Below are 26,264 nucleotides of genomic sequence, written 5' to 3'. Positions count from 1 at the left end.
AGGACACACACATGCATTGCTCTGGGTGATATGAAGCGGGGAGGAAGGAAACACGGGGACGGGGCCCAGAGCGGCAGGGGCCCGGGCCCGGCACCCTTTCCCGGGGGAGCAGGCACGCCACGCTCCCACAGACGCAGCCCGTCTCACTCTTCCGGGTAACAGACCAGACACCTCCACCCCCCACCTCACCCCCGAGAACCGAAGTCTATTTTTATGAGCGGGAAGCAGGATTCAGTGGGAACATGGCTGCACCCCCGGAATCAGCCTCCCCCCCACCCAGGACTCCAGCAATATTTACGCTTTTCCAAACCTGACAGATTTCTTTTGATAAGTTTCCACACACTAATTGCTCTGGAAGTGACAGACAGTTGCCGTCCCATTGGCAGTTTGTGACGGCGAGTAAACAGCGCCTGGGAAGGCAGCGCCGGGTAGGCGGCGTCAGGCGGCTGGAAAATGCTGAGCACGGTGAGAGCGTGGAGGCGTCCAGCGCCCGTCCCACCGCGAGTCTCCGACGCCACCCCGTCACGCCCTGCACACACACACACACACACACACACACACACACACACACACACACACACACACACACGTGTGGGCACGCCCAGCGCTCAGGCTGGCTGGGAAAGTCCCGGGTCCGCAGGGACACAGGGCGCTTTCCTTTGTGGGGGCCCCAGGAGGTTGGGGGGACACCCCCGGCCAACAGTCAAGCAGCCTGGACAGGTCAGCGGAGTGACCTGAGGCTTTGGTGGCGTGGGGGAGCCAGCAGGTCCAGGCGAGCCCCCGAGGATGTGGTTCTGCTGGGCCCCGCGGTGCCGAGTGGCCTGGACTCTGTGGTACCAGGGGTCAGGCCTGGCCTGAGACCTTCCTCGATCCCCGAGACTTCCCTCGGGACAGAGCCTGTGTCCAACCCTTCAGCCTCACTGACCGGGACCGGAAGTCTGAAGTGGCCTGGGAAAGAGGAGCCTCCCGCCCCTCCCGGGCCCACGGGGCGCTGCTGTGCCCGCCCCCTCGCAGTTGGGGACACGGGGCAGCCTCGGCTTCTCCCGCACGCAGATTCCCTGATGGTGCAGGTGTGTGCGTGTGGGTGTGTGTGCCACTAAACCAAACACGTTAATTCCACAGGTGAGAAAGTGGGGCCCACATGGTCATTGTTTGCTGAGAATACACGGATCAGCAAGGCTGAGATGAGAGCTTTCACACACACACACACACACACACGGGTCTGCACACACAACAACGTAATACATGAATCATGAATATACTCACGTATAATCACACAAAACAGGCACGTTAATACACACCAATGTGTACACATGCACCTACCACACCCACACATAGACACATGTACATCATGCATGCAAACATGCCCATAGGCAATCATGCAGATGCACACACACACACACACACGCCGCCTCCTCTGAGTCTCAGAAGCCCTGTGCTACAGGGGAAACAGTCAGGGGAGAGCAGGCTGGAGCCCTGGGTTCCAGTCTTCACGCTGCGGCAAGTCTCAGAGCTGGCACCTTCCCCGCCGTGCTCTGAGCGCTGGAAGCAGCCGGGGCCGCTCCACGCCCTGCCGAGACCCAGGGCCTGCCCCAGAGGAGGCTCTGAGGGTGCGGCCGGCCGCCCCCGGCCCTGCCAAGGGACGTGCAGGGGCAGGGCACACGGGGCAGGGCACACGGGGCGGGGCACACGGGGCGGGGCACACGGGGCAGGGTGCCCAAAGCAGCCCCCATGACTGATCAGGAGGGCAAAACTGACGCTCACATGTGTTAGGCGTCTGCTCCATCTCGGGGTGTGACCAGCTTTCCAGAAAAGGAAAGTGAGGGAAAGAGAGAAAAAAGGGAACTGAGACGAAGAGTCGCAAAGCTAGTCCAGGAAAAAGAAAAGCTCCCGACCACTTATACAGTGCTCACCACTTATGCGAATGAGATGGAGGAAAATCATAACTTAAAATTAATATATTCCCTGTAAATTGGTCCAGCTTCTTTGGAAAACAGTATGGAGATTTAAGAAAAATTTTAAAATAGATCTCCATCTGATCTAGCAACTTGGGGATCCCAAGAAAAGAACAACGTGAATCCAGGCAGTTTCCTGCACACCTATGTTACCTGCTGTGCCGTGTCCAGCGGGCAAAACCAGAGACAACCCACGTACCCCAAGACGGCCAGCGCGGGTCAAGAACCTGCTGGGTCTGCAAAGGACCCCCGGGCGCTCAGGGTGAGGACCACCTGTCATCTGCTTCAGTTGGACTGGACTGGAGGGTCCAGGCTGCATGTGGCAAAGAAAGAGACCAATTCTGAGGGTGGCGGGCAGGGCAAGGAAGCAAGAGGACAGCCAGGGGAGCCGGCCCAGAGTCTCTCCTCGGAACGCAGGGGGACCAGGCAGGCGCCCAGCGGGCCACGGAGGGAGGGTCCTGGGGCCTTGCTGGTGGGGGGGTCATCTGCACCCCAAAACACACAGTCCCTGTCACCGAGTGTTACCACAATTAAACTCCAATCTGGGCCCAGATAAGATCTGGAGCTGTCGAGCGCAAAATGGACCCTCTGCTCCTAAAGACTATGATCCGAGAGGTCTTCTAACCCATTTTGGCACCCAGAGCGGCTTCTTACAGAAATGCATCCAGACTGTGAGCTGAGCTAAAATATCAGAAACCCAAAACCGCGTGGCCACTATCGCGGCCGCGCGAGCTCATAGAGTCTTCATTCTCAGCAATGACAAGAAATTATTAGATGATGCCTTTTCAGCAGGCCCGATTGTTGGGGTAAAATTCCAAACAATAATAGTGAGTTCTCTATTGAAATACTGAGTGTATTCAAAGTATAGAGAGAATAAAGTGAAGATCATTGGCCACTCGGGTGGGGGTGTGTGTGTGGGAGGGGGGTATATTGGGGTCTTGGTGGGGGAACATGTGCACTGGTGAAGGGATGGGGGGCTGATCATTATATGACTGAGACTTAAACCTGAAAGCTTTGTATTTTTTTCATAGTGATTCAATAAAATAAATAAAAAAACCCCACCAGTCTGAAAACAAATGGCGCCTGTCTTTCTAGAGGTGGGGGCTGCGGGCAGGCGGGGGTCGGCACGGTGCATGCTCGGTCTGGGCCCAGAGAAGCTTCCAGGCCCCCGGGCTGCAGGCAGGGTCCGAGCCAGAGCAGGGATGCACGCCGAGGCGGCCCACCCCAGCCCAGCTGGCGTCTGGCAAGGGGTCTTCCCCCCAGCCCCACTCCCTGTCCCTGCTCCGTGGGGCTCCCGCCGGCCTGACATGCTGGCCAAGTCGCTCAGGGTCTCGAAGCCTCAATGTTCCCACGGGCAGGGCGGGGGGGGGGGGGGACCCTCCCCTGGGAGCCCGTCGAGTCAGGAGCTGTGGGAGCAGTGGGTGGGGCTGCAGGTCAGGCCCACCAACGGCCAGGGAGGCCTCACTGGGGCGGCCTCGGGGAGGGCCCAGGCTGGGGGGACAGTCAGGAGCAGCCACAGGGACACGGGGCAGGGGGCCCCAGGGGCACGTGTGTCGGGCTGTCCTCGCGGATGCCAGGGGCGGGAGGCTGGCCCCGGCGGAGGGAGTCTCTGGCCCGGCCCCGCTGAGAAATGGACAGGAGTTTGCTCAGCTCAGCATGTGGCCGTGAAGAGTGATGAAGGAAACGTGTGCAAAGGGCTCCGGGGTGTGTGTGTGGGGGTGCGGCCACATCCAAGGCGGACAGAAGGACAGCCCGGGGACACACGCGGGGCCGCGCGGGCGCCCCAGAGAACGCCTTCTTCTGAGGAGGAAACGAGGGTCGGCATCTCCACGATCAGGGCGGCAGGGCCTCAGGACTCAGTGTCTCTCCCCACCCCGGGGGTCCAGCTCGGACTCAGTGTCTCTCCCCACCCCGGGGGTCCAGCTCGGACTGTCACTTTAAATCGGCAAGCGGGTGGAGAGATGTTCAATAATTGACAGGCTCAGCTCCTCATGCCTTCTCCGCGCCAAGCCGGCCTTTCTGGTCGCCATGGCAACCGTAAACACTAATGATCATGCACGTTCTTGGGCGGAAAGTCCCCCCAGGGAAGGGGGGAAAGTCTGTCTCTGGCAAGAAGGGAAGGATGATTCGAATTCCCAGCCTCCGTCCACACGCGGGTTTCTCTAGGGGCCCCGTCAGGGTCTTCGCTCCTATGTGACCCACAGCGGGAGTCGGGGGCTTGGGACACCCGGCTCCTTCAGGACAGGGATGGGAACGAGAGGCCGGGGGTGGGGGGGCAGCCTAGGGCAGACGCGGTGTGTGTGGGGTCCCAGTGCGGGTCCAGCCAAGCCCTGGGGATGACAGTGGCCCTGCGGCAAAGGGGGGAACCTCCAGCCCCGCCGACGCTCATTCCCCCCCGGCTGGGCCTGAAGCTGCGGCAGGGGTGGGGCCTCTGCCCGGGCTTCCTGCTGGGCTGGGCCAGCGGGTCCTGAGGCCCAAGCTCAGGGCAGAAGCGTGGCCAGTGTCCCAGAAGCCCCGTGGCCTGCTGGGAAGGCCCCGGGAGCACAGTGGCTGTGGCTGGCCGGCCCCCGGGGCCCCTGGCTCCGCCCCACTCCCGCACAGGGAACGTGTGTGTGTGTGTGTGTGTGTGTGTGTGTATTCACTGTTCAGTGCATGGATGCGTGTGCTGTTCACTGTGTGTGTTGTGTTGGTCACTGCTCCGTGTGTGCGTGTCTGTGTGTGTGTGTGTGTGTGTGTGTGTGTGTGTGCATCAGTCACCGACATGTTTGTGCAGATGTGTGTGTTGGTCACTGTTGTGGGTGTGCGTGCATTTCGTGTTGGTCACTGTTCTGTGTGTGTGTGTGTGTGTGTGTGTGTTATGCATTGGTCACTGCTCTCTATATGTGTGGTCACGCTGCATGTGTGTGCATTGTGTGTTGGTCACTGCTCTGTGCGTGTGCGAGCACGCACGTGTGTTGTTCAGTGATCTGTGTGTGTGTGTGTGCATTGTGTGTTGGTCACTGCTCTGTGTGTGTGTGTGCGAGCACGCACATGTGTTGTTCAGTGATCTGTGTGTGTGTGTGTGTGTGTGTGCATTGTGTGTTGGTCACTGCTCTGTGTGTCTGCACCTGCCCAGCCATAGGGCGGCACAGGCCTGTGGCTGCATTAGCCTCACTCCTGACGTGCCGACTCGCTCAGCTCAGATTCCTGCCCGGCTCAGACCCCAAAGTGGACACTGGTTACTGACCCCTGGACGAGGTCAGGCCCTCCACGCACTGGCTTTGTTAAGGGCTCGAGTTTCCTTCACCTTCCAGAAACTTCTTTACAGGCTGCTGAGCTGGAGGTCAGTCTGCCACTGACCTTGTGACCGAGCCCAGCAGTTCAGTGACCATCACGGGAGCCAGGGCCACGGGTCACTCTCGGCTGAGAGCCAGTCTCTCGGGCACCCCTGCCTTCTCTCTCCCGCCCCGACAGGCGCAATGCCAGAGTCCAGACGATGCCCGCCCGGCTTCCCAGGGTCCCGCGTCCTGGGTTCGGAGGCAGCGGAGTCGGCAGGCCCGAGGCTTGAGGGCGAGGAGGCTGGCGAGGATGAAGCGTGTCAGGACGTGAAGGGACGTTGGGTCCCGCCAGACTCGCGCCCGGCACCGCCAGGGCTCCAGGCTGCTCTCCCGCCACCCACGCCCCGGCCCTGCCCTGGCGCTGCTCGGAGCCCACCCGTGAGTGCGGGGCGAGGGGCTCGTGGGGCAGCCGGCCGAGGGCAGCTCGAGGAGCGAGTGCGAACGTCTGCCTGAATATTTCATGCCGTTGATCGTTAGCGCTGGTCTCTGCACCCACCATCATGACTAACAGAACGGTCGGCTGCTTGCGAAGCGGAGGTGTTCTTGGTGGTCCCGGAGGGCGGCCCTGCCCCTGCCCCTGCCCCTGCCCCTGCCCCTGCCCTCTCTGCTCGGAGCCCACCGCACTGCGTCACCGTCTCGTGACCAAGCTCACTCGGCCCTGCTTCTGCTGCTTATCCCGGGCACGGCGGGAGAAGGGCTGAGAGACCGAGGGTGGAGCCCGCTTAGGCCCCGTGGCCCCCAAACGGTGGCCACCCCCGGCCCCCAGCGTCCCCCTTTCTGTCGCGCTGGCTGCCTGCTCATGGGGTCTGTCCCGCGGGGTCCCCTGGAGGCTCACTGTGAACTGGACGGTCTCTGAGTCCCGAGGAGGGCGGCACGGGGAGAGCCGCGGGCACAGGGGGGCTGGGGAGGAAGGGGCGCCGAGGCCGCGTGTCGCCTTGGCAGAGTGGCGGTGCCGGGCGCCCGGGCCAAGCCAGGTGAAGGGGGCGGGGCAGAGCCAGCTCCATGGCAGGGGGGATGGTGGGGGGGTCCAGCAGGGCAGAGACGTGGGCAGCAGTGAAGCCGGAACCCGAGACGCCACCTGCCGGGGCAGCCGCCGACAGGCCGAGAGGTGCCCGCTGGGACCGGCCAGCACAAGTGCTCGGGAGGTCACTGGCGAGCTGAGTCGCTCCAGGGTCACCCTGGCCAGCGCCAGGGACGATGCAGTAGCTCCGTGCGGCCGGTGCTGCGGGAGCACGGGGGGAGCCTGCGGTGCGGGTCAGGACCGCCTCCCCGCCTCTCCTCGCGCCTTGTGGGATGCAGACCCCCGACCCTCCAGAGCAGGAGAGCAGAAGGCGGCACAGTTTCCCTCGGTCCCTTTGCCCAGGGGCCGGATGCTGAGGTGGGCGTGGCACGGTGGGCACTGGGACGCTGCAGGGCCGGGGTCCCCGTGGCAGTGCCCTGGGGCGCGCCAGGCCTGGCACTCGGTGCCCCTTTCCTGCTGCCGCCCCCGACGCTAAAGGGCTTTCCGCCGTGCTTCAGGGGGACCAGGTCAGCCCTGACTGACCGTCCTGCCTGTGACCAGCTCCTTTCCCCAGGGAGGATCAGGGCCTGTCCTCGGACCCACCCTCCGTGGACGCTGCCGTGGCGGGGTGCAGTATAGACGCAGTCACGGAGCGAAACAAAATTCCCGTGAATGCCGTAGGGCTGGGAGGGGGAGGGCTCGGCGACGGCGTTTCTGCCCACACTCGGAGAGCCCAGCCCCCACCCGGTGGGACCCTGTCGCAGCAAGCGCCCAGCAGGGGGCGTCAACACGCAGGGGCCCAGAGCGGGCAGGAGAGGTCTGGGAAGCGAGGGCCACGTTGCCCGAAGGTGAGATAGTCGAGTGCTGACGGGCGGGCGGGCACGGCCTCTGACGCTGGGCACCCCCTGCCACTGCGCCACGCTGCACGGGGCAGACCCCCGCCTGAAGCGACCTCTAACCCCGCTGCCCTGACGCAGACATGAGAGGGGGGTCTCCTGAGTGGGCACATTCCTGCGTCACCGTCGTGGGTGACACGGGAAACGGGCAGAGAGAGAGACTGTGGCTTCCGTCACCCCCGCTGCCCTGGTGAGCCCCGCGCCTCGGTTCACAGCCCACAGAGGGAGGGAGGCTTGGGGGGAGGGCGAGGGTCCCTTCAGTGCACGCAGGAGGGGAGGAAGCGTCGCCCCTCACCGTGTGCACAGCAGCCACAGACGCACAGAACCGCCCCCCCTCGCACCCGGGTCTGTCCACCCAGCCGCCTCTCGCTCTGCCAGTTCCAGCGGCGGTTGGGACACTCGGGGCCGAGACAGGGCCGGGCTGAGGCACCTGCCTGAGTGCCGCCGGCCCTGGTGAGTCCCGGCACCTCCCCGCTCCCCCCCACCACCCAGAAGTGACCCCTGGAGCCGGGGGCAGGGCTGGGAGGTCGAGTCCTCACCCCTCGGGGCTGGCCGTGTTCCTAAGAGGAAGGAGGGGTGGCGGGGAGGCCTGGCAGAGATCGTCCCCGGGGCCACGGGTGGGCGTGCGGCCACCTCTCCGCCTGGGTGGGCCCCCGGCCCTGGTCCAGCCTGTGGGGAGGAGCCCACGTGGACAGGCTCGCGGGCCCTCCTGGTGGCTGTCCTGATCGGGCAGGGCCCCCACCGGTGCTGCGTGGGTCAGCAGAGAGCCGGACCCCAGCCTGCCGAGTGGGAGGCGCCTCCCCCAGCCTTCGCTGTGGGACCACGGAGGGGGGGGGGTGAGGGGATGGGGGAGGGGGGCGGGGAGCCGCTCTGCCGGCAGTGCCGCGTCTGTCCTGCAGGGGGCGCTGTGCAGCAGCGGGTGAGCCTCAGTATTCATGTGCCAATCCCTCGCCACCAGGTCTATTCTGGGCTTTCAGATTTGGGCCCAAACAGAAAACCCACAAAAATTCCGGTGAGTTCTCAGGATTTCCCCCCAGCCCCTGGGTTTTCACTCGGATGGCAAACCAGCGAACAGACGGGCAAGCCAATGACCAGGCACGGAAGGGAAACCCGGACAGACTCCGCATCATTCTTTCCCCACAGGGACTGAAAAGCGGTCTCATGACGCCCATCACTCTGGGGGTCTCACGGGCAGAAAGGATGTTCCCCGACCAACTGGGCCCTCCCGCAGGGCGGTTAGGGACAGGCTGCCCACCGGGATGGGCGCGTGTGGGTCAGCCCATCACGGGGGTGGGGGGGGCATCGCACGTCCTCGCCCGGGGCTCCACGAGCACGAGCCCCCCCGCCCAACGCTTCCTGCTGCGGTGTGGCCGGACCTCTCCGGATTCTCAATGTCCGGGGCCCCTAATGTGGGCACAGCACCAGCCCTCGGGCAGCAAAGGCTCCATGACTAACGCCAAGGGCCTGGCGGGCAGGACTCGGGAAGGCAGGGCTCTCGAGGGTCCCTGTGTCCACGTCCCCTTAAGGGTTGGGGTGGCAGGAGTGCAGCCAGCAGAGCTGCGGGGGCGGGGAGGGTGGTCAGTGGTCAGCAGGGACTGTCGGTGTCACTGGGAGCTGGAGGAACGTCGGATACCTCAGGAACGCGCAGGCCTGGCCCTGTCCCGACAGCCCAGCCAGCTCGGGGCTGCGCGGGAACAGACTCAGGTTTGCCCAGAGCTGGTGTAGGACTCTCGTCTTCTCACTCCCACCGTGGAGGGAAGAAAACTGACTATTTCTTCTTCTTTTTGGGTCACACCCAGCGATGCCCAGGGGTTACTCCTGGCTCTGCACTCAGGAATCACTCCTGGTGGTGCTCGGGGCACCATATGGGATGCTGGGAATTGAACCCAGGTCGGCCGCGGGCAAGGCAAACGCCCTCCCTGCTGTGCTATTGCTCCGGCCCTGCAAACTGACTCCTAATCAACCCCTGGCTGTTTCCAGAAGCCCCCGCGGGACCAGGAGGGCTGGGAGCTCCGGGGAAGGGTGTCCCTAGAGGGGACAGAGGGTCCCTGCAGAGGAGGTGCTGGACACACACTCGGGTTGTGGCTCCGGGGACGAGCCACAGGCTGTGTCCCCTCGTGCTCCAGGCTTCGGGTGAGGCCCTCACACTGCGGGGCCGGGGTGACCCCTGAGCCTCGTCCCCGAGCTCAAGGGAGCACGTCAGGCTACGGGTTGGAGGATGGGTAAAGCCCTTCCCGGTCGGCCTGGTGTGGGCGGGGTGGGAGTTGGGCCGGCGCAAGCAGTGGGCGCGTCAGGGTTTACTCCTGACCCCGCGGAGGGGGCACTCCTGGCACTCAGGGCCTGACTCTGGGCAGTGCTCAGGGGGGCCACACGTGGCGCCTGGACAGAGCCCGGGTCAGCTGTGAGCACACAGGTGCCTCATGCCGGCATGGCTCTGCAGCCCCGTCTGTGCACGCTCCTCGCCATGGTTCCGGCGGGCTGAAAGGGAGCATCTGGGCTCGAGTCTGAAGGACTGACGCCCCTCGCCCCCGAGGGTCACACCTGGGGACACGAGGTGCTCCGGGTCAGAAAACAGGCAGAGGAGTCCTGTCCAGGCTACCGCCAAGTGCCCGGCCGTGGGCCCACGTGAGGCCCGGCCGGGCTGGGCACAGTCTGTGAGCCCCCCACAACGCCGCGACCGTGGGGGAAACCAGGAGCTTCTGGCATTTGTAACGGTTCTTGCTGGCGGCCAGAGCAGGAATGCAGCGGGCAGGGCACTTGCCTGTCCAGGACTGACCCCGGGTCCCCTGTCTGGCCCCCTGAGTCCCGCCATGAGAGACCCCAGAGCCAGGAGTAGCTCTGGCACCACTGCGTGTGGCCGAAAAACCAAATCACTGTCACTGTCTTCCCGTTGCTCATCAATTTGCTCGAGGGGCACCAGTAACATCTCCATGGTGAGACTTGTTGTTACTGTTTTTGGCATATCGAATACGCCACGGGGAGCTTGCCAGGCTCTGCCGTGTGGGCGGGATACTCTCGGTGCTTGCTGCGCTCTCTGAGAGGGACGGAGGAATCGAACCTGTGCAAAGCAAACGCCCTCCCTGCTGCGCTATGGCTCCAGTAAAAAAAAAAAAAAAAGTAAATAAATAGAAGATGGCTGTTGGGGCCCTGCGGTTTGGAGAGTTGAAACGGGAGGCCAAGGGGAAGGGGGCGGGGCGGTGTGGGTTTGTTTTGTGTCAGGGCCCTGTCCTGACACAGCCTCACTGCCCGCCCCGGCCCACTCCACCGGCTAATTTCCAGGGCAAACATCACCTCTCTCCAGTTGAGATACGTATGGAAATGAACACAGAAGCGCTGCCAACTGGATTTAAAGTTTTCTAACCTGAAAATGAACCCGTCCTCTTAGCATAATGCATTCCCCTGCCAGCAGTGCGAACAAGACGGCAGTGCCCGGGGGAGCCTCTGCCCGACTCATGGTTCCCGCAGAAAGTCAGCGCAGTGGAGCGTCGCGAGTGCAGATTGCACGCACACCAGTGCACGCCCCCCCGCTAAGGCGGCGGGGCCGCTGCCCCGGAGAGAGAGGAGCTCCGGGCAGGAGCAAAGCGGATTACTGCCAGTCCAGGCTCCTCCGGCGATAACCATCTTTCCAGACAGGGGAGCACGGACGGTTATTTTCACCAGAATACCCGAAGTGATTTGCAGGGAAAAGTCATAACACAGCGGGATGGTTTGCAGGGGACCCGGGCACGCAGCGTCACACCCCAGAAACTCTTATGTGTCATGCAAACACCTTCCCCGAAGGATGCAGGAAGGGAAGCTCTTCGGGAGGCAGAGAAAATTGCCGGCGGAGGACAAATCAATTCCGAGCTGGGAGCAATCTCGGAGACCACTAAATCCACAGCCGACTCGGGGCTTAGAGCTCTGCGTACCGGAACGTTCCGCACACGGCCACGACACAGACAGTGCTGAGGGGGGGTGGGGGTCTCCTGGGCCTCACGGCCCAGCTGCTGGGAGCTGCTCCCGTTCTGCAGGCGTGAGGGCTCCTCCCTGCTGGTGCTCCCGGGCCTTGGGGAAACATTCTGCTCTACACGCCTGGAACGGGGGAGGGGCTTCAGGGAAGGTCACTGATTCGGGGGTCCTCTCATGCATTTCAAGCTGCCCCCACCATTTGATACTCTTCTTGTTTGTTTTCTTGCTTTTTTGTGGGGAGCGGGCACATCTGGCAGTGCTCAGGGCTTACTCCTGGCTCTGTACTCGGAATTACTCCTGGTGGGGCTCAGGGACTATACGTGATGCCAGGGACGGGGGCGGGGGTTGACTACGTGCAAGGCAAGAGCCCTCCCTGCTGGACGGTGGCTCTGGCCCCGCTGTGGAGGGAGCAGACCCTCTCGTGGGGGGTGTGACTGATGCTGGAGGGCTCTGTTGGGGGGCTACACCCAGAGGTGTTCAGGCTCACTCCTGGCTCTGCACTCAGGCATCACCCCTGGCGGGGGTTGGGGGGCATAATGGGGTGCTGGGAACTGAGTCCAGGTCGGCCACGTGCAAGGCAAGCACCCGGCCTGCTGTGCTGTGGCTCCCGCTCCGATTCACTTCTCAAAACGGCTGCTTCTGTGTAGGAGAAGGTCTACTGACTTAGGCGTGTTGCGGGGTTTCTCCTGGGAGTGGAAAGGCTCCGGCTGCTCTACAGAAGGAGTCGGCAGAAGGAAGAAAAGCCATCGGTCCTGTTGGCCACAGGGTGGGGGTGACCCCACAGGCCAAAGGGCCCCCCTTCTGCTCTCTGTCAGGAATATTTATTCACTTCTTAAGATGGAGCTGTCACTTTTCTTCCTGCCATGGCTGTGCCACAAATTATTTGGAAGGAGAATTATCTTAAAAGTCAGAAAAAATGCCTTTATAAAATTTATAGCTTTAGAGCACTCAGAGAAAGTAATTCCAGGCAACTTTCAATTCCTCGCACAATTGTCAATCTGGTCTGGTTTTCGATAGGTTTTGGTGCAGGTTTATGTTGACTGCTTCTTCAGTTGACTGTTTCTTCCCGTTTTTTTACACGCTTCCAGAGTTGTGCTTAGGTTTCTCCTCCAGTTCTGAATTGTACATGCAAAACACTAGGTTATTTTTAATTTCGGATTCTGTGTATTTGTATTTCTCTTGTTTGCTCCCGATGAGGTTGGAGAGGAAAGTGTTAGTGATTTTGCCTTTTTCTCAAAAACCTCTCCTGTGGCTCTTGTGTGTCGTTTCTATTTTCTAATTCACTGATTTTGAACTTTTTCATCTTCAATTTCCCTTAGGTTTGTCTCATGTTGATTTTAACTTCATGAGGTGAATGCTCAGCTTATTTATTTTGATTTCCAGATTTATCTCTTACCTATTAATGAATCAAGGTTATTAGTTTCTCCAGAGGACACTTGTCATACATCTCGTAAGCGTAGACAGATTTATTCTTGCTTCTTCCATTCCTGAAATCTCTTTCTGTAATTATAGTTTTGATTTCTGCTATGGCCCAGTAGGTACTTGAAAATGCACCCAAAATTTACATGACTTGATTTTTTAAAAATGCATTTATTGTTTTTGTATGGAGCTAATTTCTTGTTTAACTCCTTATGGCAGAAAATAGGTTATGGAAGAAAATAAGGCCTGACTCATTGAGTTTCAACTGGTTGCACATAATTCTCATGGTTTAATAAACAGTTAAACTAAATATTATAGACAATTGAAAAATTATTGCTTTATTTTAAAATTATTTATATTTCTGTACTTCTATTTATATTTGCTCAGTTTGTCAAATCAAACAACAAGAGGGCCTTAGTAACTTTGTTTTCTAATTCCATTTTTGAGCATTACAAATTTTGACCCTATGTGTTATGGTCTTTAAAATGATGTATATGATATCTTCATTGCAGTCTGTGCTATTGAATAATAAAGACCCCCAAATTAATGTTTTGCACAAAATTCATGGTTCCAAACTAATAATTCTTCTGTCCTTTCCTTTCTTTTAAGACATTATTCTGTTAGAATAGATATTACTGAAAAACTGATGCCTTCATCTTCTGTTAGATCACACAGATTTTTAACTAAATCTGATGCTCATGTCTCATATGGAAGTTACATCTCTCTATTTCCTGTCACAAACTATATCCTTCCATATCTGTCATCTTCGACATGTATTTTAAAATTCCTGCTGCCTTGCACATCTTTTCTTTGGCCTTGGGTTGAATAGATTACAATTTATTTGATTTAACTGTCTCTAGCAACTTGGCAGATACATATCCTAGATTTTTATACCTGTCGAGATATATTTCCTGTAATTATTAAAATAAAGAATTTCATAATAATTATTGGTTTCCTCTCAAAAGAGTGGAAAGTAGGGCTGGAAAGATAGTATAGTGGGTAGGGTACTTCCCTTGCATGTGGCTGACTGGGGTTCAAATCGGCACCCTATAATGTCCCTCATACCGACCAAAAATGAGCCTTGAGCACAGAGACAGAAGTAAGCCCTGAACACCAGTAGGTATGACCCCAAACAAACAAAAATTGCAATATGCCTGTTGTTCAAAGTATGAAGTGACGATGGGACTGGTCGAGCATGCTTTGTTATTAATAAAATAATATCCCACACAACTAGTACCTTTGTAAGGTGATATGTAGATTGGGTATTTACTCCCAAATTTTCTGTTTATGAAGTACTCTGAACAACACGCTTTTCTTTAGCTTTAAAAAATAGGTCTTTCTTTTTTACCATTTTTTATCACAAGTTTTTTGTTTTGTTTTGTTTTGTTTTTGCTTTTTGGGTCACACCTGGCGGTGCACAGTGGTTACTCCTGGCTCTGCACTCAGGAATCACTCCCTGGAGGTGCTCAGGGGACCATATGGGATGCTGGGAATCAAACCCGGGTCGGCTGCGTGCAAGGCAAACGCCCTACCCGCTGTGCTATCGCTCCAGCCCCTTTTATCACAATTTTAATGTCTGTCAGAGTTGGGTCCAACCTTTAGGCATCCTAGCCAAATCCTCTAACCTGGAGAAGGTCCGCAGACAGCACCTGGTCTCCCAGAACCGTGCTGCTCCAGCCAAGGTCAAAGCCACGGTCATTTCTCCATTAGCCAGCGGTACCACGGACAGCACCACAGACAGTGCACGCCACCACCCACTAGCCAGGGCAGGACCACGGACAGTACCACGGACAGCTCCACGTACCGCCCGCTAGCCAGGGCAGGACCACGGACAGTACCACAGACAGCACCACGGACAGCTCCACACACCGCCCGCTAGCCAGGGCAGGACCACGGGCAGTACCATAGCAGCACCACGGACAGCTCCACACACCGCCCGCTAGCCAAGGCAGGACCCGGACAGGACCCCCGCCCCACGAGCCAGGGCAGGACCACGGACAGCTCCCTGTAGGCATGTCCATTCTTACTCAGCCTGGCTTTGGGGGCTGGGACGTGGCACAACAAAGACCTTTCTGTCCGTCTCGGTGCATGTTGCAAAGGCATCTTTTCTTCTGACGTGTACTTGAGTTTGTCTTTCCACTGCCCGCACTGAAGGCCTCCTCACGCACACGCGCCTTTTAATCACTGCTCACTACTGGGGTCGATCTTTCCTTGATGTCTTTTATTAACATGGGCTGTGATTTTATCCGGGTCTCAGGGTCTCCAATACCAAACAGATACATTTCTTTACTCCTTCAAACGCCCTCCAGGTTTGGGGGGCAGGAGGGAACCCCTCTCGGATATGTTTGGAAGCAATTTAATAGTCATGTTCCCTTTCCAACTCTCTGGTTCAAGACAGATGTGGTCAGATGCCGAGGAACCAAGCTGGAACTTTCCATCCCCAGCTACTCTCCCCCATGTGAAGAGCTAAGCCCCGTTTCCCTATTTCCACACCAAGGGATGTGTCTGACCTCCTTCCGAGGCATTGGTGGGAAATGCTGCTCCTATTTCAGGGAGAGAAGAGATAGCCACCCCCTTCTCTCTCTCTCTCTCTCTCTCTCTCTCTCTCTCTCTCTCTCACTGTGTGCGTGTATACACAAGTACACAAGACACCTCTTTGAGATTCTTCGGAATACAGTAACAGGCTTCTTATGTATATGTACATGTTGCCAGTACATCATGTTACATGTCCCGAGACAAAGGGACACGGGGTGGCCTTTGCTACACACCTTCCCATTCCTTCTATCCTCCTGATCACTCTTAGTCATTCAGTCATGGTCTCTTCCCTCTGTGTCCTCCCAAATTAATCTTGTAAAAACCTGGCGCCCCACCCGTGAGTGTTTGGGGTTGGGGGGGCGGTGCCTTGGTGGCAAGGGAGATGGGACCCATGAGCACAGGCCTGGCCTGGAGCCCCCTGGTCCTCGGTGTGAAGAGGGAAGGAGGTCCCTGAGCAGGCCAGTGGCAGCCTCATCCTGCCCTTCCAGAAGCGACAGGAGCAGATACCTGTCTCTGGGGCCTGGCCCGTGGTGTCCCCGAGCAGCAGAAGGCCAGCACGTGGACTGTGCCTCCACTCGGTGTCCCCAACATCCTGTCCAGGTGATTCCTTACATACATCTTGGTGGTTTTTCTATTTCTAGCCCTGCTAGAATTTGCTTCTCAGTTTTCCCTGGGAACCTGGGTAATGCTCATCAACCACCTGGGGCCGCCAAGAACCTGTTTCCCCCCATCCCCCCTTCTCTCGGGGTGCACCTGAATCCTCTAGCCACGTTCTCTTTCTTTTTGATGAGTGCCCGGATTTTTCCCAGCTCCCCCAAGCCTCCTCTCAGCCGCCCGCACGCCTCACTTTCCACTATGATATTGTCAGTGCTTCCCGGGACTGACTCCTGGCCAGGTCCCTCCCAGTCCAGGTGTGTGTCCTGCTGTCTGTCCGTGATGCTCTGGCCACGGCCCGCAGTGGGGACCTTCTCTCAGTCTGTGTCTGGGCCTGCCCACAATGCATGCGGGCGTACAGTTCCTCCCGAGCCCACAGCCTGGACACCTGGGCTGGCGTGACTCGGTGTGTGTGTGTGTGTGTGTGTGTGTGTGTGTGTGTGTGTGCGCGCGCGTGCGCGCACGTGCTGTCCTCTCACTCCCGTGGGAAATAATCTGGCTCTCTCACTCACAACGGCCATCTCACCCACACTTGGTCTGCGTCTGAGAGGATTCTGCCAAAGTTTGCTATTTTGGTTTCTTTTTACAGCAATCTATTCTCCTCACCCTAGAAACCCCAATTTCCATACTCCATTAGGATCCAGCCATAAATCTCCTTTATCATCACCCCCGCTGCCCTGTGAACTGAAACCGTGCGGGGCTGGGGAACATAGCCTGCCACGCAGTGAGCCGAGCCCCCCGGGGGGAGGAGCCCCAAGACCACGGCAAGGGGAACCCTCTCTCCCCGCAGGCGGAGATCTCTCCGAGGGTGCTGAAACCACCTCTGGCCGCCTCCCCGGCAACCACAAATGGAAGAAATATGACGCTATCCGGAGACTTTTAATTTTGCAACCCACTTCCATTATTTTTAAAATGCAAACACGAGCATTCTAGGGATTGTCACACCCCTGTAACTGGAGTTCCTTGCTATTTCCCAGGTGCCTAGAGTTTGGGCTGCTTGCGGGAATGACAAAGCGTCCACATCTCGCCAGCCTCCTGGAGAACAGAGCCTCCGGCTGGCTCTGAAATGCCGCATCAGCTCTTTCCTGCTGTGCTGCCATACGGACGCGCGAGCTCCCGTGGAGTGTCGCTAGAACACAGCCCCTTCCAGGAGTTAATTTTCACAAGGAACAGGGTGATAACGTGTTAACCTGCAAGAGGGTGATGTGGGGAGGGTGCGAGTCCCTGCAGGACGGGCACGCCTGGCTGGCTCGGCGCAAGGCTGCCCTTCCTTCTCAGCGACCAGGCCTCCAGGAGGTCCTGAGAGACCTTCCACAAAGCCCGAGTCAGACATCCCAAAAAAGCACACCTCGGGGCCTCTTCCCCACTGTGAGAATGGCTTTACCCCAAAGTAAAAAAAAAAAAAAAACAAGTGTAGGCAGGGATGTGGAGAAAAAGGAAACCATGTACATGAGTGATAGAAAGATGGTTTGGAGGGGCCAGAGCGATAGCACAGCGGGTAGGGCGTTTGCCTTGCATGTGACCGACCCGGGTTCGATCCCCGGCATCCCATATGGTCCTCCAAGCACCGCCAGGAGTAATTCCTGAGTGCAAAGCCAGGAGTAACCCCTGAGCATCGCTGGGTGTGACCCAAAAAAGCAAAAAAAAAAAAAAGAAAGATGGTTTGGAGATTCCTTAAGAACCAAAAATATGGGACTGGAGCAATAGCACAACAGGTAGGGCTTTTGCCTTGCACAGGGCCAACACGGGTTTGATTCCCAGCATCCCATATGGTCCCCCGAGCATCGCCAGGAGTAATTCCTGAGTGCATGAGCCAGGAGTAACCCCTGTGCATAGTTGGGTGTGACCCAAAAAGAAAGAGAAAGAATCAAAAATACTCCAATCCTCCTGAGTCTGGGAAATTAATGATGTACCAAGGGATTAACAGTGTGGAGTGATGTAAGCACCAACACGTTCACAGCGGCACCATTTTCAGTAGCCAGGACTGGACAGGACCAGAGTACCCGCTGGCTGACAGGAGGATGAAGCCGTGGTGCGTGCTCAGAGCGGGGGCGCTGCTCTCCTCTGAGAGGAGATGGAGCCCTGCCACATTCAGGAACACGGATGAACCCAGAGGTTCATGCAGATTGAAATGGGCCAGAAAGAGAGAGGCACCACATGACTTCACTTATTCACGGCTAACTAGAAGGAGGGAAGCTAAATAAAGCAAACAAACTTCTAAACTTAAGGCCAATTAACTGGTGGTTATCGGAAGGGAAGGGGAATAGATAAATTGGGTTAAGGGATTAACTGTCTAAAGAAGGAAGGTGAATTTATTTATTTATTTAATTTTTTATTAGTGAATCACTGTGGGGTACAGTTACAGACTTACAAATTTTCATGTTTGCGTTTCAGTCATACAATGGTTGAGTACCCATCCCTCTACCAGTGCCCGTTCTCCACCACCAATGAGTATCCCTCCCACCCCCTCCCCCTCCCCTCCTCCCACCTCACCCCACCCCACCTCTGTGGCAGGGCATTAACTTTTGTACTCTCTTAAGAAGGGAAGTGAGGGGCTGGAGTGATAGCACAGCGGGGAGGGCGTTTGCCTTGCACATGGCCGACCCAGATTCGATTCCCAGCATCCCATATGGTCCCTCAGCACCGCCAGGAGTAATTCCTGAGTGCAGAGCCAGGAATAACCCCTGGGCATTGCTGGGTGTGACCCAAAAAGAAAAAAAAAGAAGGAAAGTGAATTTAATTGCATGCTGATTTTCAGCGAGGACCATCTAAAAGTTTGATATGATGCCATGCTATTTTAATAAAAACTATAAGGTAAAAAGAGAACAATGGACATTATCTTTACTTCATGATATAGGCAGAATTGGTCTCTCTTTAAAACCATTGCTATTTCATTTGAAATTTTCTATTTATCATTTTCTTCTTAAATTTCAAAATGACTAGTGATTACAGTTAACTCGTGTCATTAATGACTGGTTAAAACACCCCCTCAATGCTTGTCCTTGATGATACACAGGCACACAATTCATCTGTATATTAAAAAAAAATCTCTATTCTCAGTTGAGATAACAACAGAAACTCTAATCTTATCTTTAGACAAAATACCGCAGTATTCCTTCGGGTCTGAAATGACCTTCTCGTGTGTATTTTTCTCTAGTCAATGGTCTGACCTACTTTAGTTATTTTCTTCTTAAATGTCCAAAAATGAAACAGAATTGAGTTGAAAAAGGTATCAGAAAAATATCTAACTCTTATTTGTGGTAATACTCGCAGGATCAAGATTCCTGGAGTGGTGAATAATCCATTTTTGATCTCCCAACCGGAGAGTATTTCCAGCTTCCCAGGACTCAAACAACATCTCCTCATTCTGTAAACGGCGCCATTATCCTCCGGACTCCTGCAATGGTCCAGGATTCCGACCTCAGCAAACACTGACTGGTTGCTGAAAACATGTCCGGAGAGCTACTCATTTTTTTTCTCACTGAAAAGACGAGATTCACAGAGTGTATTTCCAGCGGGCATTAGGATGAGAATGGCTCCCATATATTACAGTGATGGCCTGCTGGATTATTTATGAAATGCTCAGCCTGGCCTCGCTGGTGAAAGATGAGAGTTGGTTATCTGGTCTCCACATGTGGGTGTGGGATGGGGGTCTCCGCGCCCAGGCTCCGCCCCTCCCAGCCCTGCCTGGACCCAAAGCTGCTCCCCCTCCCTGCTTTCGGGCAGGACAATTCCCAGGCCACAGGCTTTGCCCACAGCCGAGCGTGGCCGAGTGGACACAGCTGAGAGCCGTTTCCCCCTCACCGGTCTAACCTCATGTTCCGAATGCCTCTTTCTCGGGAGCCGAGAGCATGACCGTAGCCCTGGCCGGTCACCAGGTTTCCAGTTCGAAGGCTCAGCCTGGACACGGTCTCTTTGGTGGTGGTTGTTGATGTTGGCAAGTAAAATAGAGGCATTGTCCACTGGACTTTGCACCTATTGACAAATGCTTTTGTACTGCGGTTATTAAATTAAGCCCAGAGTAGCTGTCAGGAGGGAAGCCACCATTCATTAACTAAAGTCCTTGGTTTTTCTCAAATAAGGAAGATGCAACATTTTCACAAGACAAAAGGAGGGAGAGAAGAGGTATAAAAAAGAACTTCCTGGAATTATTTCTGCTGTTTTTTAAAAACCAAACTATTCTCTTTAGAGCCCTGAACACAAAGAAATTTAATTAACTGCTATTTATTAAGCAGCTGAGCTTAATTCCTTGGCCTGGAACTTGCTGTAGCTGCAAAAACAGGTTAAAGTCTCTCCAGGAGCTTAGAGGAGAATGAAGGTAGGAAGCGGGGCGCGGGCACTCCGGGGAGGCGCTGCTGGAGGGCCCAGGCCAGCAATTCTCGGCACAAGTTAATTTAAGAAGCTGAGGGATGCGCTGTGGAAGGTCTAGAGTTATGTTATGGCCCGAGAATGTTCGATACTTAGACTAACACAGTTTTCCCTTCCCACAGCATACAGTTGCTGGCATCAAGCATCTGACAATGCAGCTGTCAGACAACCGAGCTTTTACCAAGAGTTGACAGGAAAACTCAAAGGCACAAGGTGTGTCCGTTACGCAGAAAGAAACAGGCCCGTGACTCGGAGAGGGTGGCAGGGAGACACCCTCCCCAGCTCTCCCCGCCCCGTGCAGCTGTGGAGAAGCCCTTGCTGCTGGTACCTGCTGGTGGACCCTCTGCCCACTCCCGAGAGGCGGGTTCCGTGGCAGAGAGGAGATCCTGTCCTCGCTGTGGCTCGGACACCGGACGGTTCTCCTCCCCCTCACGGGACGCGCCACCAAGCCACGGGGGGCAGACAGCCTACATGAAGCAGCTCCTGATCGATTTTCTCCGCTCCCTGGGTGGGCCGGGGAGGCCTCAGAGTGAGGGGCAGCCACCCCCTTCAAAGCCGTTTCTCATCACTCAATGTTGATTGAATCACTCTCAGGCTAGAAGATTCTCTGACGGGTGGTAAATAAGCACGAGGAGACGAGAGGAGGAATTGGCTCGTTACATCTCAGACAAAAGGATCCATGTTGTCCAGAAGGACACGGCAGAGACCACACACAGCAAGCAACGCGACTGAAGAGATTTACCACAGGAAGATGCCTCCGGTCCAGTGTAGACCAGGGTATCGCTAAGCTGGGACACCTACCTAACTACTTGGGTGTCAATATCACTAGGATGGTCGTGCCAGCTATTTTCCATCACATAGAATCAGATATCTGAGACAATAAAGTTTCTTGACATAGGAAGGGAATTGGAAGAACGTTTTCTGTAGAAATAAAATAAAAGGCAGCACTGCTCAAGTCTGACTGTTCCCTGGCAAGAAATGTTGAGCCACCTGATCCCAGTGCTCCGGAGTAACACTACGGAACGTGCAGCAGTTCTACTTCACGGTCCCTCGTCTCAGGAGGAAGGGTGCGGTGGAGCGGCTGCACACTCCCCAGTGTCAGTGAGGAAGGGCACAGAGCAGTATTTCAATATTCCCAGGACGAGTGAGTAACGGTACGACAGTGTTCCTCAGTACTCCTGAGTATTAGTGAGAATGGTGCAGGAGCATCTCAATCAATACTCTCTCGTATCAGCCAGCAACAAGGCAGCAGGGCTGTTGTTTCAACGTTCCCCAGCAACACGGAGGAACGGTGGAATAGTGGGATAGTTTCACTGCCTCGTAGCATTAGTTGAGGAACGGTACAGAGTATGACTCCTAGTACTCGTGAGGAACAGTACAGGAGTAGTACTTCAGTATCGGCAATTACTGCTAATTGTGAGGGTTCACATCAGCTGCCACTTGGGTTGTTAACGGCGATTTTCAGACATGACCAGAGGTCTGATCATCTGAACGAGGAGGCAAGATCTGCACATGATCGGTCTATGTCCAAGACACACGAGGACACCCTCCTCTCGGGAGACATCCCCCCAAATATTTACCCAGTCCCACACCGCTATGCGACTGTAAATCACAGAGCCTGTTTCCAAAGACGAGCAGAGCTCTGGCTTGACTCTAATTTTATCTTGGTTTTTGGGTCACACTCGGTGGTGCTTGGGGCTCAGTCCTGGCTCTGCACTCAGGCATCACTCATGGTGGGGCCGGGGGAGCACCCGGGTGCCGGCAGCCAACCCTGATGCTAAACACGGATAGAAACGCAAGCGAAAGAAAACGAGCCAGCCAAGCCTAACTGACCAAGTCAGAAATGTCCGAGAGTTTTAACTGAAAATTCCCACCGCATCTATTCTGCCTTTCAGGCCCCCCAGAGGCTGGCAGGACGGAGACGAGTTCCCCAGGGCGGGTCTGTGCCACAGAGAGGAACCGGGACCACCAGAGACAGACGGAGAATCGGGGCGGGTGACAAGGCCGCAGGTGACAAGCTGCCCTCCCGGACACGCTGGCGCCCGACGGGTCTGCCATGCACGGGCCCTGGGACTCCACTGGGAGGTGTCGGAGCACTGGCCCCAGGGCTGATGTGCAGGGCTGGGGCTGGCGGCCCCTAGGGGAGCACATTTGGGAGACGCAGTTCGGAGCTGTGCTGAGGCGTGGGCTGCCGTGGGGCAGGTCTGAGGGCCCATCTGGCTGCCGAGGGCTTGCAGGCTCGGCAGGGCCCACGGTGCCAGCCCACAGCCACCTGCCCCGGGCCTCCTCCCACGGAGAGTCGCCCGGCGCTGCCCGGCCAGAGATGGGAAGAAAGGCCAGGCTGCCCGGCCCCTTTGTCCAGCAGCGATGGCCCACGACCCCTGCTGGCTGCTGCTCCCGGCCGGCCCCATGAGGGGGCCGCAGTGGCACCGGCACCCACGGGCGTCCCTCACCCTCGGGACACGGTACTGACCCACCGCAGTGCCAGAGGGAACACGCAAGCCAGGCCTTACCTCCGGAGTGGGCCGGCGGCCCGCAGAGCAGCACCACCCCCTGGCCCTGCCGCACGGACACGGGGCTCCTTGCTCTCGTCTGGAAGTTCTCGAGATCTGGGGAGAAACAGAGGCAGGTCAGGAGGCGTGGCTGCAGGCCCCCCCAGGGAGCTGCCCCCTCCCGTTCCACCCGCCCTGGAGCCCTTCAGCCCCCGTGACACAGGACGTGGGGGCTCCTGGGGTGCGGATGGAAGCCCCTGGCAGGACTCCAGCAGGAGTCACCATCGCCAGGACGTGGGTGCTGGACACTGGCCCCGCAGCCACGGCACCTGGCCTGTGCATGGCATGCACGCGTGTGCCCAGAGCAGGACAGTTCTCTCTGTGCTCACATGGGCTTGGTGGATGAAGGGCCACGTGCACACATGTGCAACACACCATGCACACACATGTGCACATACACACATACCATGAACACACATGTGCACCCATACCATGCACACATGTGTGCACATACATGCATGCACACGCATGTGCACACATCACATACATACAGACACATATATACACCATGTACACATATACCATGCACACATGTGCACACACACGCACATATGCATACATATACCATGGCACATGTGTGCACACACATGCACACACGTGTGCACATGTGCACATGCATACACATACCATGGACATGCGTATGCACACATATGTGCACACCATTCACACACACACCATACATACACGTGCTCTCACACTCTCGGTCATCTAGAAAAATCCCTGAGACATGGCCCGAGCTGCCTGTGGTGATGTCCCCCTGTCCAGAGGTGACCACAGCGCCGCTGCATGAGCCGAGTGTGGTCAGTACCGAGTGTGGTCAGTACCGAGTGTGGTCAGTACCGAGTGTGGTCGGCGCCTTGTCCACACCAGAGACTGATGCGCCAGTGTTCAGGGGTTTCTCCTCAGAGCAGCCTGGAGCCCGTTTCTTCTGAGGGCCTCTGCTGGCACTGGCCCAGCCCCTGCAGGGTGGAGGACTCTCAGCCGGGCCGGAGCACGGGCTGGACCCTCCAGGGAACCCCGAGGGACAATCATCCCAGTGGGTTCTCGGAGCGATCCCGGGATCGATTCCACTCTTGCCCCCACTTTGCAGACGGGGAAGGAGGCAGGTCGGGGGCTGGGGAGACGGTGCTGGGCCACGGGGCCGGCACACGCCGACCCGGCTGGATTCCCAGCGCCAGGAGGACCCTGGGCATCGGCGGGTGCCACCCGGGAAGGCCCAGCGTCCTGGTAATTCTGACGCCCCAGGGCCTGGCAAGAGCGCAGCCTCGAACCCCGGCCATGGACTGCGGGGCCGAGAGTCGGGCCTCGCCTGCGCCTCAGGAGAGCCTGAGGGAAGAGGCGCCACGGCATGCTGGGCGGACGGCGGCACCGGGCAGTCCTCCTCCTGCTCCCGGGGCCCTCAGGGGACTGAGCAGGAGACCAGCAGCGTTGCTGTGGCGCCACTTCTCCCGGGCGCGGCACAGCTGAGCCCCGACAGCACGTTTGTCACGGATGGACATTTCCTGAGGGGCTGGAGTGATAGCACAGAGGGCAGGGCATTTGCCTTGCACACGGCCGACCCGGGTTCGATTCCTCCACCCCTCTCGGAGAGCCCGGCAAGCTACCGAGAGTGTCCCGCCCGCACGGCAGAGCCTGGCAAGCTCCCCGTGGCGTACTCGATATGCCAAAAACAGTCACAACAAGTCTCACAATGGAGACGTTACTGGTGCCCGCTCAAGCAAATCGATGAGCAACGGGATGACAGTGACAGTGGCAGTGACCCCTGGGTGCCAGCTCAGGGGCAAACCTGGTGGGAACCCGGCAGGAAGTGACTCTGGAGCTACTGTCCCTCATCCCTGGACCCTGACAACGTGGCAAAGTGTGCCTGGAGCGTGCTCAGCCCCCGGCAGCAGAGCCCACCTGGGTGCAGGGGCTCCACGCGCGGGGGGGGGGGGCGGGGGCGGCTGTCGGAGCTTCTCTCTCTTCTCGTCGCGGAGATTCCAAAGGGTTCGTCATTACTGTCAACCACCGCCCAGCAGGTGCCCCGCGTCGGTCTGAATGGCCACTTCTGCAGACGGGGTCTCAGAGCGAGAGGCTGCAAAACGCCCTCCCAGTCCCAGGAGCCCGGGACACTCAGAGCAGACGGGCGGCGGGGCGGGGCTTGGCCCAGGAACCCTCCAGCGTGCGGAGAGCAGGGAGGAGAGACAGAGGCCGCTCACTCTTCCTGCTCAGCTGGAAAGCTGCTTCCCGGCGGCCGCCCTTTGAGTTTATGAGCTTGTGTGGCTCCCCATAAGCCCGGTTGAATGTTCTGACATGGCTCTTAGCTGCTGACTGAAGCAGACGCCGCCTGAGCTAAAGGTCAGCTTGACCTGGCGTCGGAGCGGCGTGGCTGACCCGGGCCAGCCTTTCTCATAAATAAAGTGGGAAAACAGGTGCCTGGCGGTGTGGGAACAGCGACAGGCAGAGATGCAATAAGAGCTGGGAATCACTGGCGGCGTGTTTGGGGCTCAGCGTCCACGGGAGACGCTGTCCTCCAAGTCCGCCTGTACCGTGGTCCTGTGTCTGACGGGCCCCACCCGGCAGACGCGCCTGAGAGCTGGCGGCCCCTGGGGAGCGCCATGCGGCCTCGGCCGTCTCAGCCCTGCCTCTCTCTGGGGCCCGAGCGGCGAGCTGTGTGTTAATTTTCCAAACCAAGAATCTCACCGGTGCACGGGCAGGTTCCAAAGCACGCACCCCTGGGCCATGTCGGCCCAGCGCGGCTCCCCCGCACGGCCTTCTCCCCGAGAGGCCTTTCATCCCGAAGGCCGAGGCACTCGCCCTGGAAAGGAGCAGTGGGCCGCGAGAGTTGGAATCCATTATGGGTAATGAATGCTCCGTCGCCATAACAGGCCACTAATAGCAAGAATAGCATCAATTTAGCAAAATGTATCAAGGTCATACCATGTGTGAAATACTTTTCATACGGCGCTCATTTAATTCCATTATCATTTAAACCCCGGGCCTGCAGGTGAGGGGGCTGAGGCCCGGCGCCTTCTCCGTGCACAGAGCCGAGGGGCCAAAGGAGAAACCGCGTCTCTGTCCAAAGCCACGGAACTGGAATCCAGACCTTGGGGGCTCCCGGGGATGGGGGACCCCCCTCTGCATGTGGGGGTGGGAGGAGAGAGGGGCACTGAGCAATGTAGGACGCCCCCGAGACTCAGAGTCAGCGCGGATGGGTCTGACGCTCCATGTGGGTCATATAAACGCAGAACATGCCCCCCAGCGTTTCACTGCCGTGAGTGGGCCAAGCGTGTGGTCCGGTCTCCCTGCCCTGCTCCCTGCAGGTGAGCCCTCGGCCAGACTTTCAAACACCAGGAGCAGCCAAAGTACCTGGCTGGGGGAGTCACAGGAAGGGGCTTTTAGGAGGCAGGCGTTTGGGCAGTGGGGAGCCCGGCTCTGCCCTTGTCTCAGGGGTCTGTTAAAGCTGAGGCTGGAGCGACCTTTAGAGGGCCCCGAGGGAATCGGCACCCTCGCCCCCAGCTTCTCAGAAAGCTTGCTTTCCCAGCTCTTCATGGAGTTAAAAAAAAAAAAGAAATGGCAATCCATTCTCGGTGGCGATTTCATTCCTCAGCACTTTGCATAAATTCTTCCGAAACCACGTG

General features: G+C 57.5%; 1 protein-coding gene across 8 annotated transcripts in view; it reads right to left on the bottom strand.

Annotated features, from left to right (window-relative positions):
• LOC101557906 (contactin-4) overlaps window positions 1-26,264 on the bottom strand; it is a 584,043-nt gene that overhangs the window by 86,063 nt on the left and 471,716 nt on the right. For all 8 annotated transcript variants that reach the window (XM_055136085.1, XM_055136079.1, XM_055136080.1 and 5 more), the window contains one exon: window positions 22,606-22,701. In XM_055136085.1, the coding sequence (XP_054992060.1) occupies window positions 22,606-22,701 (96 nt within the window). The remainder of the gene's footprint in view (window positions 1-22,605; window positions 22,702-26,264) is intronic.

This window comes from Sorex araneus, chromosome 4 (assembly GCF_027595985.1).
Source record: "Sorex araneus isolate mSorAra2 chromosome 4, mSorAra2.pri, whole genome shotgun sequence".
In the NCBI taxonomy this organism is placed as follows: domain Eukaryota; kingdom Metazoa; phylum Chordata; class Mammalia; order Eulipotyphla; family Soricidae; genus Sorex; species Sorex araneus.
The sequence above is the reverse complement of the archived record's forward strand: the minus strand, read 5'-3'. Positions and strand labels throughout refer to the sequence as shown.